This window comes from Pongo abelii, chromosome 19 (genome assembly GCF_028885655.2).
Source record: "Pongo abelii isolate AG06213 chromosome 19, NHGRI_mPonAbe1-v2.0_pri, whole genome shotgun sequence".
Classification (NCBI taxonomy): domain Eukaryota; kingdom Metazoa; phylum Chordata; class Mammalia; order Primates; family Hominidae; genus Pongo; species Pongo abelii.
This window is the reverse complement of record NC_072004.2, coordinates 76608356-76623039: the sequence shown is the minus strand read 5'-3', so window position 1 is coordinate 76623039 and position 14684 is coordinate 76608356. Positions and strand designations below refer to the sequence as shown.

The 14684-nt window shown below is 36.4% G+C and overlaps 1 protein-coding gene across 1 annotated transcript in view; it reads right to left on the bottom strand.

The window, feature by feature from the left end:
* NSF (N-ethylmaleimide sensitive factor, vesicle fusing ATPase) overlaps positions 1-14684 on the bottom strand; it is a 165991-nt gene that overhangs the window by 108045 nt on the left and 43262 nt on the right. Inside the window, 4 exon segments of the mRNA NM_001133578.1 lie at positions 5231-5386; positions 7753-7828; positions 8310-8417; positions 11064-11230. Coding sequence (NP_001127050.1) covers positions 5231-5386; positions 7753-7828; positions 8310-8417; positions 11064-11230 — 507 coding nt within the window.

The window sequence follows — 14684 nt, the reverse complement described above, 5'->3', positions numbered from 1 at the left end:
ACAGCACTACCTCTCCAAAAGATTTGTTTCTTAAAGTCTGTCTATAAATGCAAAATGCCAGGTGAATTTACACACAGTTTGACTTTCAGATATAAGCACAACTACTGTTCAAATATACATTTAACTTAAAAATTTAAAACCAATGGAAAAATTAATTCAAGGTTAAAAAAATTACACTTTATAGAAAGTTATCTAAAGTATTTTTTAGGGTCTACGCTTTGTCTCTAAATCCTGGTCTAGAGATTTTTGAAATCACATGGTCTTAAGCCATTTTATTCTTCTAATTAAAAAAAAAACTTTATAAATTTCCTGACCTGAAGTTTTTAGTAAATTATTACATTCCTCGTATCCAGGTATCATCTATAAGTACTTAGTGGAGAACAGCAAGGGAGAAATTTTGCATCTCTAACTAGTGAGCAACTGCTGTCTTTTCCTCTGCTAATAAATTACAGGCAGACTTGAACAGATGTCAGGTTGGCATTCAAAACCTAAAATATAGCTGAAAAGCAAGTTATGACTAATACAAGAAAAAAACATGAATGTCAGAAAGCTTCATTTTTTTTTTTCTTTTTTTCAAATTTCAGATAAGCTCTTTAGCCTTAGGGTTCCTTTTACAGAGCCCTGGAGTTCGGCTAGATGTCTTAACCCCCATTTAAAATGCAATCTCTCCTCATGAGTGGGGGTGTGAAAATGCATTTTAAGAGTGTCAGTGTTTATGTTAATCTTAGCAAGAACTCCCTCTCTCCCAAATATGGCATGCACAAAACCTTAGTGCCCTTTCTTCCACTGTTTTATTTGCACTGTTTTTAGCATGTGAAAGATGTCTGTGTGATTGAAATGTTCCTTATCTTCTCAGCAGTTCTATTTCATAGAGTAACTGCAACTTCACTTATGATATCAGAAAAGAGTTGCTTTCCTCTTGAATTTCAAAAGAAACCTTAAAAATACGATTGAAAATGGGCTTACAGAGGGAGACACTGGGGAAAGGAGACCAAAAAGAACACAGTGTCAGTTTCAAAGTATGGGGGCACAAGACCATAACAAGTGGCTTTCCTCCCCACTAGGTGGCCTGAACATCTACACCCCACAGATCCACTGAAAGACAGTGTGAGGCTGAGGTCTTCCCTCTTTACATCCTTTTCCTTCTAGGTCTTTCCTTGGGTAGATGTGAACCTATTCCCAGGACTACATTGAGAGATGCTGACTAATTCTTTAACAATTATTCCACTGTTCATTGAAAACGATATGTTTTTTTGCTTTGACATTTATAATTTAGAGAGAATTGCCAGGGATGCTGAAAAAATGAAGTTTCTTTGCAGAAACTCTATCTTTGCTAACAAAATAGCTACAGTGAGAACTGAGGTAATCAATCATTTATTTATCCTGAACACTGTCGACAAAACTGCATACAGGGGAATAAGTGTGGTAAATGTCCGAACACAAGTATTTAGTATCTATTCAGTTAACACCTGAATATGCTGAAAGACAGCAATCAGCTGTTGAATTTATTCACCCATACTTCCAGATACCAGCTTTGATGTTCACATTTCTACCCTGGAACTCAAATGTGGCTTCTATTAACCCATAAAGTTATGGATTTAAGGTAATTCTTAATTAAAAATCTGTTTTGTTGGGGGTTGGAGGGCATTCTAACTAAATACCTATTTGGTATTTACTAAGTGCAAGGTATAGGTTTAGTTTTCTTTGCTTGTTGCTCTCATATACTTCCAAGGAAGGGCTGCCCCACTTGGGTTTGGGTGAGCTCAACTGCTTCAGACAAGGGTAAAACTCAATAGTTACTCTGATTAAAACAATAACAAAAACAAAAGTCTAAATTGATATTCCCCTAAATAATCCCTTTTCCTTTATCCCTCAGTCTAGAGAGCTTTATGTAACTTCCTTTCTCCTTTAAGGGTTTCCTTGATTATAACTCTACAAAAATATAACAAAAGTACAAAAGCAGAAAGGTATACACTATCTTCTTTTTTTTTGAGATGGAGTCTTGCTCTGTCACCCAGGCTGGAGTGCAGTGGTGCGATCTCGGCTCACTGCAAGCTCCACCTCCTGGGTTCACACCATCCTCCTGCCTCAGCCTCCCGAGTAGCCGGGACTACAGGCGCCCGCGACCACGCCCGGCTAATTTTTTCTATTTTTAGTAGAGACAAGGTTTCACCGTGTTAGCCAGGATGGTCTCGATCTCCTGACCTCGTGATCTGCCCACCTCGGCCTCCCTAAGTACTGGGATTACAGGAGTGAGCCACCGCGCCAGGCCTAAGGTATACACTATCTATTTGAAAGACCTTCAAGAGAGAAACTAACAGATTGGAAACTCCATGACAGCTATTTTCATGTATATTACCTCATTGGTTCCCTAATTTTACTGCATAATTGTGTGCCTCTCGTTAAGTCCTTTAGTCCTCCTATATCTCATCAGCAACATTCTGTTTGTAGCTAAACTATATTTTCAATTTTGAAAAGGCAACATGAAGTTTTATGGACAAAAAGAAAGAACTCTGTTACCTAGAAGCATAATTATCAGTCTGATGAACATAATGACAGAAGAGAAGAATATTCTAAATTTATCACTTTGTAAATTTGAAAATTGATATACAGGCAAAAAATCCACTTAATTAAGATTCCTGTTTACAAAGTAGACATAACTTTAGACTCCATGGTAAAGACAATAATTTGGTCTCAAGCCAAAAGTAAAGTTTTCTGCTTAAAACAAAAAAAGCCCCATAACCTACATAAATTATTCTTTTCTAATCTTTTTTAAAAATTAGAACTGATTTAACCAGTCATACTCAGTGTCCAGCTGAATCTCCAAACCATATAGATCTGTCTATTTTTAACAAAGAGTGGGGGGAAAAAATCCATTTTGTTCCCACCTGACATGTCAAAAAAAAAAAAAAAACACAGAATATGCATAAAAAGAATTTGTATAATTTTATTTATATTCTGTCAAAATATAACCATTTTTATTTATATACCTTTACCAAAGCCTAAGGAGAGCTTTATAACCACACTGTAATTGGAGTGCAAGAAAGGATTTTACTATACAATTCCCCCAAAATTCAAAGGAAAAAAGAAGCCTTATTGGAAGACAGGGAATGATATATGCATTACAAGAGAATTATTTCTCAGCCATTTAACCATTAAAAAAAAAAAGAGGGAGCTTTACTTTTTTTTTAGATACCCAGAAACTTCATCCAGAATAAAGAAAGTAAGTTTTTCAATTCAGCTCAAAAGCCAGGGCAGCTTTATACTAGTTTGTCTTTTCACTGAAATTGATAACAAATGCTTCCTAGTGGCAAAAAGCCATAAAGAGGAAAAAAAAATACTTTTCCAAAAGGATAGAATTCATTTTTTGTCTAATTAAATTAGTGTAAAAATATTAGAAAAATAAATCCATAAAAAAGGTTCTGGAAAGTGGCACTCATAAAATTCAAATCCATAGTGCTTAGTCAAAAAACACATCAAAAACAACAAAAAGCACACTACTGTAACTCAACTCATTTCAATACGGATATCAGGAACAGATGAAATTCACTAACAAATTCCAAATCTGTTCTGATTTAATTTAAAACTCTCCAACAGCTGGCAAGGTCACAAACTGACCAATGTGAGTCCAACTCCTTTACGCATTATCTACCCAACGCATACTGACGTTGCGCATAGCTTCAAGTGCAGGATCTAGATAATGCACAAATAGCAAATTAGTATCTCAATAACTGTATCTTCAATAGCTTCCAAACAGTAAGAAAACATTTATAATTAAAAGAGATGGCTTACTACCAATGCAGCTATTTTTCTACTTGTTGGCTAAATAGTATAAATGTTCAAAGAAACAGAATCATTAGACTCTTCCTGCACTAGATCTCAGTTCTGAAAACGAGTAAAAACATTCCACAAGAATAACTTAAAACATTTGGAATCATCTTTTTATCCCTGCTTTTACCCAAAATACACTTAAACAATATTTTAATGTCTTGATCGAAAATACACATTACCAAGATAGTGAACTACCACATTTTAAAATACTTTCCCAATTAAAATTCTGCTTTTAATGGACGTGGCCTTTGTATCTTTGAGATAAAAAGTACGCTATTGCCATTTCAAGGTGTATAAAACTCAGGTGATGAGGGTCTCTGTCATTTTCTCTTAATCCAATTCCAAACTCGACCTTTACCCAGTGAACAGGTGTGTGCCGTGCCTGTAATTTATCAGAGTGAGCAACCAGGCAGAAAGGCTACCAACAATAGAAGGCTAATACAATCCAAGCACTTAGTGCCTAGAAAGCAGTTCTTATCCCCACCATAATAAATATACTTTTATCTTCCAGTAGCAATTTAAAGATAAAGAATGATGAGGATGAGGGGAGTAATATATTCATATTCCTTCCATTTTTTTTGGATGCTGTTTTTACACTAATAGTCTGCCAGAAGCTGTTATGTTATACATTCCTTTCTCAGATATTCTGTTGCTCACATTCCAATCCAACGAATGACATGGATATGAAAACAGTCATGACAGCATTTCCACTGGGCAAATAAAGTCACTTCACACAGATAAATTAAATAAACCTTCAAGAAGAAAGTGATAAACGAATAGTGTACTTCTTTGTATGCAATACAGAAACTTCAATGTATATCCTGCATTTGTCTTTTTGGATCAAACTTATTTAATTTAAAAACATGCAAGTACCCATTTATTAGATATGAAGATGTACTAACTTGGTAATGCAACAGTACAATAAAAAGGAACGGCAGCTAACGTTAGAACAATGCACACGGTCTAATAGATAGTTATTATTCACCAGGGTAAATCTGACCCATAGTGATCTTTAGAGTCAGGTGAATTTTCTAAATATGCCCTATAGAAAAACATTCTTACATAAATAAATAGATAAAATGGGAGTCACTACTAGTATTATTACTGTCAGGGGAAGTTTCTAAATATGCCCCATAGAAAAGCATTCTTCAATAAATAAATAAACAAAATGGAGCCACCACAAGTCTTATTTCTATGATTTCCCCATAAAATTAAAACATAATTTTAAAAGTTCTGGTATTATAAAAGTATTTCAGAAAATTTATCTGTTCATTTTTAAAGAAAAAGACAAAAATAATGGGTCTGAAAAATAATTTCAAAACTATTGAAAAGAGATTCTTCATTGCATTAATTTTTTTAACAATACAAGATTTTATAACATTTTCCTTTTTAAACTTACCCATCTGCTCCACAATCTCTGGAGGAAATACTCGGGAAGCAAATGCTCGTCGGAAAATATCTGAAAATTCCTTGTCTAGACCTCCTATTCCCATTTTTTCAAAGTTCCAGTCAGGATTGATAATTGATTGGCGATTTTCCTTGGTTTTAGCTTTGCCTATGTCAAACGAATATTATCAAATGTGAAAGAAGGACTTTATCACTAAGTCTAAAAAGACAGAACTCCCTGAGCATCCTAAATGAATAAAGAAAAGCTACCCTTACATATACAAAAATGAACAATATAATCTTAGCTGATTTTACAGTCAGAAGGGTAAGTTTTGCTATGCTATCTACTTTGTCTGATCTCCATATATGGTAACACACTGCCAAAATGACTAGCTAAACTTATGCTGTAGTCTATTTGTATCAGTCCATAAAACTTGGTTTTATTAACCTTCAATCTAACCAAATTAACTAACTTGGTTGATCAGAAGAAATGCCATATCTGATGAAGACAACACTAGCTGGCAGAAATGCAACTGAAATCTCGCAGTCACTGAAGTCTCCTAACACAAGTTTATTTTAAAATACGTATATTTATCCAGATTACGCTTATACAGGTAATTGGGCATATAACCCCTCAGCCTAAGGAAATATACTGAACAAGTTTGATGTCTTCTTTGCTTTCTCTTCACTTGCACATAAAAGTCTGAAATCATCCTAAAGACTTCAATGATTACAAAACTCATGTTTAAAAATTCTCTCACGAGGACAAAAATTATCTAACTTAAATGTCAGAGTGCCACCTAAAGTAACTCAAGAGAACCGCACTTACTATTTCAAACAAAGAATAAATTAAGTACCTTAGTATGCTCTATTATAAACAAAAAATAAAGTAATAATATAGTTTTTATAAAACCAGGGAAGGAAATGTCACATTAAAAAAAGTTTATCCTAAGAAATGCTAAATATTTAAGGTGATATGTTAATTAGCCTGATTTGATCATTCTACAATGTATACCTGTATTAAAACATCAAATTGTACCCTATAAATATATACAATTATTATTTGTCAATTAAAAATAAAGTAATACTTTTAAAAAGTTTATACTAGATGATAATTTTATGGTTAGAGTTTTGAGGCCTTAAGATTTCCTTTGGAAAGCAATGAAAAATATTTTTTCTTACACTCTACTGCCCTCTTGTGGGCAAAATTTACTGGATGCCAATTAACTACCCAATTTTTTCCCATGGATTACTTAGAAATACCTATATTGTATGAAAGTTATGCAACTCCCTTGGGATATCTTAACAAAAGGTAGACAAAAATAAAATACAAATAAATCACTTCATAAATGTACTAGATCAATAATAGGAAAATACATCCTACCTTCATAAAATGACATACAGGCATTAAAAATCATGTTATAGGTGCATATTTAAGATGTTTGAAACATGCTAAGCAAAAAAAGCAAATTACAAAACTATGAAAACAGAACCAAATTTTAGAGTGTGTGAATTGTTTTTGAGTGCCTGTCCATATTTTATAAATAAAATATTTCATAATTTAACAAAAAACAATAAGGGGGAATAGTAATGTGTGGAAATAAAGGTCACGCACTCAAAGACTGTTAAGTGACCCTGGACATGATGATGTGCAACCAATGAAAACCCTTTACTCTCTAGTGGGGTAGACATCAACATAGTTAAATCAACCAAAAATAAGAATTAATGCCCAGGTAATGGCACATTATTCTGGTGAGTTACTATTCTCGGAGAACAAGCTGCATTGTTTTAATATGACAAAAATTGGGCTAGAATACAAGAGTAGGACTGAACCATGAATCTGCTGGGAAGACTTGACCTGCACATTCATCACTTAATCACTAAAAGAAATGATGATGCTATCTCATTTAACACAAAACCAAGTGAGGGGCATTCTACAAAATAACTGACCAGTTCTCAAAGTCATAAAAGACAAAGTCTGAGGAACTGTCAGTGACTGAAGAAAACTCAAAAGACAGAACAACTAAATGCAATATGGGATCCTAAATTAGATCTTGGAACAGAAAAGGACACAATGGAAAAATTGGTGAAATCTCAATATAATCTGTAGTTTAGTTAGCAGAAATGAAACCATGTTCATTTCTTATCATTGTACTTTTGAAAATGGGGTAAGCTGGTAAAGGGCATACAGAAATTCTCTGAGCTATTTTCTGCAAATCTTCTGTGAACCTAAAATTATCTCAAAATTAAAAGTTAAAAAATTAATTTGTTTCTTATTTTAGTGCAATTTCTAGGAAATTAAAAATTACACATGTGGCTCACATTCTATTTCTATTGGACAAAGTTGATCCAGATGAAGGTTTTAAACGTTTTCATCAGCAAACTGACCAACAGGAAATACCCTATGCTTCTGTGATAAACTCTCTCAAGAGAGATGCCCCTCTTTCCTTTCCCCATTTGGAAATCACTGTAGGTGAGTTACATATAGAAATAGGCCCACTTCATTTCAAATCTTCTAAAAACTGTAAATCTTACCAATAAGATTAAGTGACGAATTTTCTGCTTTTTCAAATGCAACTTGACTGTTTCCAACAACCAGTCCTACTTCAATCTGTATAGAAAGACAATAATTAGTAGTCTAATAGCAAACTTCTGGACTTCTCAAAGCAAGACCAAAAGTGAGCGGGAAATGAGGTCTCTCTGGGCAAAGCAAACCTTCCAGACTATCATCTGAGCTACTTTTACTTTTCTCATAACTTTCTTCTACAATTCCTACATGCTTTATTTCCATGCCTATATCTTTCCAATAATGCGTTTCTTATTATTTATTTACAATAAATATCTGCATTCAAGCAAATTATATGTACATATACGTCTACATTTTACATTACTATTAGGTCTGCAAATAAGTACATTTTAAGCTATATTTTAATAACAATGATGGCTATGAAAGCAATTTTTTCTCCCTACTATCTTAAAAGAGTACACAATACGAAAAAAATCACTAGGCAACAGATAGGAAAATTATAATCAATCTGCACAAATTACATTATAAAGATGATCTAGTAAAGATGATCAGAAATAAAACCTACCTTCTGCCTTTTCCCTGTCGCAGGCTCTCCCTTCAGGATGCTAGGATCCATGGCTTCAATGTCCTTCACCAGTAAGCCAAAAAGCTTTTCATTGAAGCTAAAGACAAGCTATGTAGAAAAGAGGTAAGGGGAGAAAAATCACTTCATAATATAACGGTTTGATTCTCAGATCATCACCAGTGTTTTTCAAATGCAGAAAAACAGTTTCTCTCATATACTCCTCTCCAATCTACTCCTCAAACTACTCATAGCCAATGAAGGGAATTAGCACTTACGATCAGTGTTTACAAAATGACTGCAAAACTCATGTTTAAAATTTCTTTCACATGGATAAAAAATATCTAATTTAAATGTCAGAGTGTCACCTAAAGTAATTCAAGAGTACCACATTTACTATTTCTAACAAAGAATAAAGTATCTTAGTATTTTATTCAAACACTACAGCCAGTTATATAATATTCACAAACACTCTTGGAAGCAGAAACTACGACTCCGTTTTACTAGTGAGGAAGCTGAGATGCAGAAAGAGGCTATGCAACAAGCCTCAAAGTCACAGTAAATGAGAGTGCCAGAAGTCAAACCTGGGTCTGTGACTCTACAATTCCTGCTTTTCTATCACTAGTACAAAATGCTTGCCCTACAAGTGCAGAGACAGCTTCTGAATCACCAAATCTTTGCTGAGTCCCTTCTAAAAGTTTGGTTTTCTTCTATGTGCTGGGGTATAACGGTAAATATTACAAGTTGGGCTGTCTGTCAATTCTGCTACTACCAGATACCACAAATGAGAAGAAACAGTAAGGACAGTGATCTGAAGTAAGACATTTACTTCTTCTCTGAATTACGAAAGATTCTCTTTCATGGATTTACTGACTTCTACATGCTACTGAGTTTTAAATTATTATAAACACCAAAGCATTTTCTATTAAACATTCTCCTAAACATTTTCTATTAGGACAGTAAAGCTAAAAGCAAAGGTAAAAACATCAAGTTTAGCTAGGCAATCTGAGCACAATTTTGGTCATCCAATACACAACAGCACTGCAATGGCTCTCTGGTGAAGTGTCCTGATCTACTTTCATCAGAGATCTAACTGTACATGGTATTCCTGTCTTATTTTCTGTTTTCTTCAACTAAAAAGTAAGTTCTATGATAGTAGGGATCATATCTATTTTGTTCACTGCCGATCGGCAGTGTCTAAAACAGTGACTGGTACTAGGCACTAGGTACTATCAAATATGTGTTTAATTAATTCTTATCTCAACTATGTCCCTTAGCTGTGTAGCCATGGGCATACCATTTACCTTCTTTAGATCTTAAATTCCTCATTTGGCCAGGCGTGATGGCTAACACCTGTAATCCCAGCACTTTGGAAGGCCGAGGTGGGAGGATCACTTGAGGTCAGGACCAGCCTGGCCAACATGGCAAAACCCCATCTCTACTACAAATACAAAAAAAAATGGCTGGGCATGGTGGCTCATGCCTGTAATCCCAGCACTTTGGGAGGTCAAGGCGGATAGATCACCTGAGCTCAGGAGTTCGAGACCAGCCTGATTAACATGGTGAAACCCCATCTCTACTAAAAGTACAAAATTAGTCAGGTGTGGTGGCACATGCCTGTAATCCCAGCTACTCGGGAGGCTGATGCAGGGGAATCACTTAAACCCAGGAGGCGGAGGTTGCAGTAAGCCGAGATCACGCCATTGCACTCCAACCTGGGCAACAAGAGCAAAACTCCGTCTCAAAAAAAAAAAAAAAAAATTAGCTGGGTGTGGTGGCGCATACCTGTTATCCCAGCTACTCAGGAGGCACAGGCAGGAAAATCACTTGAACCCAGGAAGCAGAGGTTGCAGCGAGCTGAGATGGTGCCGCTGCACTCCAGCCTGGGTGACAGGGTAACACACCATCTCAAAAAATAAATGAATAAATAAATAAAATTTAAAAAAATAAAAAAATAAAATTCCTTGTTTGTAAATGTGGAGTTACATAAGGTAATCTCTTGAGGTTCGTTCCAATTCTAGTACTCTTTTTAAAATAATGCACTATATCCTTTTCCTCTCTAGCAGGAATTCAGTTTTTTAAGATTCTCAAATAAGCCCATAACCAAAATAAGAACTTTTTTTTTTGAGACAGTCTCGATCTGTCACCCAGGCTGGAGTGCCGTGGCACAATCATGGCTCACTGCAGCCTCAACCTCCCAGGCTCAAGCAGTCCTCCCACCTCAGCCTCTTGAGTAGTTGAGACCACTACACACAGCTACTTTTTTAAAAATTTTTGTAGAGACAGGGTCTCACTATGTTGCCCAAGCTGGTCTTGAGCTCCTGGGCTCAAGCGATCCTCCCACCTCAGTCTCCCAAAGTGTTGGGATTACAGGCATGAGCCACCATGTCTGGCCAAGAGCTACATTTTCTACAGAACTATATTAGTGAAAGAGACAGACATTCTAGAGGCAAAACAAACGTCCTATATATAAAAAGAAATTTCAGATATATATGTCTACAGGGTTCCCAAATTTGCTGAGGGAAAAGCTGCTATAATTATCCATGACATTTTAATCTAAAAGCTACTTTAGAATTTTTCTGAACAGACTCCTTGAAGTTCAGTAAATACATCTCCCTCACTTTTATCACTCACCTTGGATATATGAGTTGATACGCAAAGCTCCTCTCACTTTTTAAAAGGTGGAATTAATTTTGGACAACTGCAGAAATCAGAATACCTATAATGTTAAAGGAATGAAAGAAAATTAAAAACTACCTGTTGTCCCACTGAAAAGGCCTGGTTGTTGAACTGCTGAATAAATTCTGCTGCCATCTTGTCGGTGTCATAAGGGTTGGAGTCAATGCTTTTTTTCTGCAGGAAATCAATCTCGATGGTCATTGTGCCAATACACTGTTTGGCTTTGTCAAATGTATATAAGGAGACTAGGGGAAAAAAAGAAGCATTTTAAAAAAAATCACAGGAGTACAAAACACCTGTAGCGTTTCTAGTAACTAAAAGTTTCACATAAATGAATCATAAACTACTTCACCAAAAATGGGGTTTAAATGGCCTTCACAGGAGGGACACACAGGTACAGGTTTAAAAAATAATAGTCACTAGAGATTTTCTTCCCCATCTGAATTAATTAGAAATATTGAATGGCAGGCCGGGTGCGGTGGCTCACGCCTGTAATCCCAGCACGCTGGGAGGCCGAGGCGGGCAGATCACGAGGTCAGGAGATCAAGACCATCCTGGCTAACACAGTGAAACCCCGTCTCTACTAAAAATACAAAAAATTAGCCGGGCATGGTGGCGGGCGCCTGTAGTCCCAGCTTCTTGGGAGGCTGAGGCAGGAGAATGGCGTGAACCTGGGAGGCGGAGCTTGCAGTGAGCCGAGATCACGCCACTGCACTCCAGCCTAGGGCGGCAGAGCCAGACTCCGTCTCAAAAAAAAAAGAAAGAAAGAAATATTGAACGGCAGTCTCTCTGTTGTTATCCCTCATCCCACTCTCATCAGGATCACAATCCTCCCCACATGGCCTCTGCATCTTTCTTCTCATTTAATGCAGTACAGTATGGGATGCCCCAACACAGTTGGCATAACATGCTATTTCCAAATAAGATTTTTGTTTGACACAAAAAAACAGCTAAGGTGGGATGTGGATGAATTATTTTGGCCTAAGAAAGCAGGATGCAAGGCAAAAAAAGGAAGCTTGAAAAACAATGTTTACTAGGGGAATTTGCTCCAGAGCAAGTTAGAGTTTGACATTTCTTTTTTACTACTACAAAAATGTTTCCTGAGCACCTGCTACATCTAGGGAACTACAATAAGTTCTACATGTACACATGTAGATAAGGACAAGGACGAGGTTTTTAACTCCTCTTCATATTAACAGCATCTAACAGTTTCTTTCAGGTGCTTAATATATTCATGAACTGTTTAAATGAAACAACACTAACAGAAAACCCATGGTCTCCATGCTAATAACAAAGGAGGCAATAAAGCATACATACAAAGCTTTGGGTAAAAAAATTCCTGTTCAAGCCACATAAAAAGTTCTAAAATGACTTTTAGGTTACAATGTAATAAATTTAAATATTAAAGTGTTACACATGATTTTACATCATGTAATAACTGTTCGACCAAAAACCTTTAATTGTACAACTACAACACAATTTACATATATTTTTAGAAAAATATGTGTTAAAACAAATTTTGCTAGTGACAGATAATTACAAAGAAGCATTTCCCTAGGAAAAAAACTTGATTCTTAAATCAGCTCAAAAAGTATACTTATAAATGCCAGTTTATAAACAAACTTTTAAAGCAAAAAATTTTACAGTGCTGTATACTGTAGTGGTACTATTAGGAAAGAGTAGAGTAGGCTACCCAGAAAAGTTCAAGAGGATTTTTGCATTTGAGTTTCCCCAAGAAGGCAACTTGATTATGCCTAGTAAGAAAGAGTCCATTGCTACTCTTCAATAAGGCTTAACAGACACACACACACAAACACACACACACACACACACACAGAGACAGACACACACACACACATTTATTTTCCCTTTAGGTTCCCTGAAGATAATTGTCCTAAAATTTGCCAATGACCCCTTAAGGATACAGTAGCAGCTCTCTTAAGCAACCTCCACTGAGCTGAGTCATCAGAAAGCTGACCAACTTTTATCCCTCCAACATATACCCATCAGCCTATGGTTTGCCTAATGTTCAGAGCTTGTAGACAGGAGTTGCTACACATCATGGGTCAACCAAGTTCATTCCGGTATGTGTCTGTGCTAGTTACGCTTGTTACAGTTAATTATGAAATATAATTAAATAGTATAAAAACTTCTGAAGGCCTGGTTGTTGAACTGTTATTACAATGACTTTGACATTCTAGAATAGATATTATAAATCTAAGTTGAAAGCTCTGGGAAAATTTTTTAAATGAAGTGTTTCTTCTAGAAAAAAAAATACTGCTAACTAGGTGTAAGCATTAAAATTAGAAAAGGTTGGGAGTGAACTCTACAAAAATCCAAGAGGTTTTGGCACTCTCAGATGCTCTACAAAGTCTAAGTTCTCCAGCCATTTCAAAGAAATCCACCTGGAAATTATGGGTAAAGTGTATGCACAAAAGATAATACAGAACTCCAATCCACGGATCACACCTCCAAGAAAAAGCCTTTAACCAACTTTTCACTTAACTACCAGTCCAAGTCACATTGGGTAAGTGAGCTTCTACAGTTCTCACCACAAAAGCAGGTTATAAAAAAAGGCTGTTTTTTCACACTTGCTTTGAACAACAGGCATGGCACTTTTGTGAGTTACTGAGGTCAAATAGCAAGAGGTAAACAAAAGAAGTCACTGTGCAGTATTAAATGTCTGTTGCAAAGATTCTAGTGGTTTACAAACAAAGCTGTTCTCTTCAAAGGGACTTTGAGTATGTGTGTTTCAACAGATTCTGCTAGCAATCAGAAGAATCCAAGTAAATAATTTAAGTTGTCTGTGCCTTGATTTGTCACATCTATAAATCAAGACTGAACTAGATAAGTCTTTATGGTCATTTCACACTCTAAATTCTGTTCTAAACCTATTTCTTAAATTCTAGCCCCTTGAGTTATGTACAAGGATTTTCTGTAAACTCTTATTTTATATTTGAGACAGAGTCTTGCTCTGTCACCCAGGCTGGGGTGCAGTGGCACAATCTCAACTCACTGCAACCTCCACCTCCCAGGTTCAAGTGATTCTCATGCCTCAGCCTCCCAAGTAGCTGGGATTACGGGCGCACACCACCATGCCCAGCTAATTTTTGTATTTTTAGTAGAGACAGGGTTTCACTATGTTGGCGAGGCTGGTCTCGAACTGCTGACCTCAGGTGATCCACCTGCCTCGGCCTCCCAAAGTGCTGGGATTACAGGTGTGAGCCACCGCGAACGGCCGATTTTCTGTAAACTCTTTAAATGAAATTGTTTGTATAATCAGATTTCTGTATTTAAAGGGGGACATATACATATTTTAACTACTTCAAAAGCAAAATAACAAAGCCTGAGGAAGGAATATAAAACTCACTGAAGATCAAATAATAAGTTCAAATTTTGGCTAAAAGTTTCAGAATACTCTCCCGTCTCCAATTCTGGATGGCTTGCTCCTTAACATTTCCTAGAATGGCCAGGCGCGGTGGCTCACGCCTGTAATCCCAGCACTTTGGGAGGCCAAGTTGGGCAGATCACCTGAGGTCGGGAGTTTGAGACCAGCCTGACCAACGTGGAGAAACCCCGTCTCTACTAAAAACTACAAAATTAGCCAGGCACAGTGGTGCATGCCTGTAATCCCAGCTACTCAGGAGGCTGAGGCAGGAGAATCACTTGAATCCGGGAGGCGAGGTTGCAGTGAGCCAA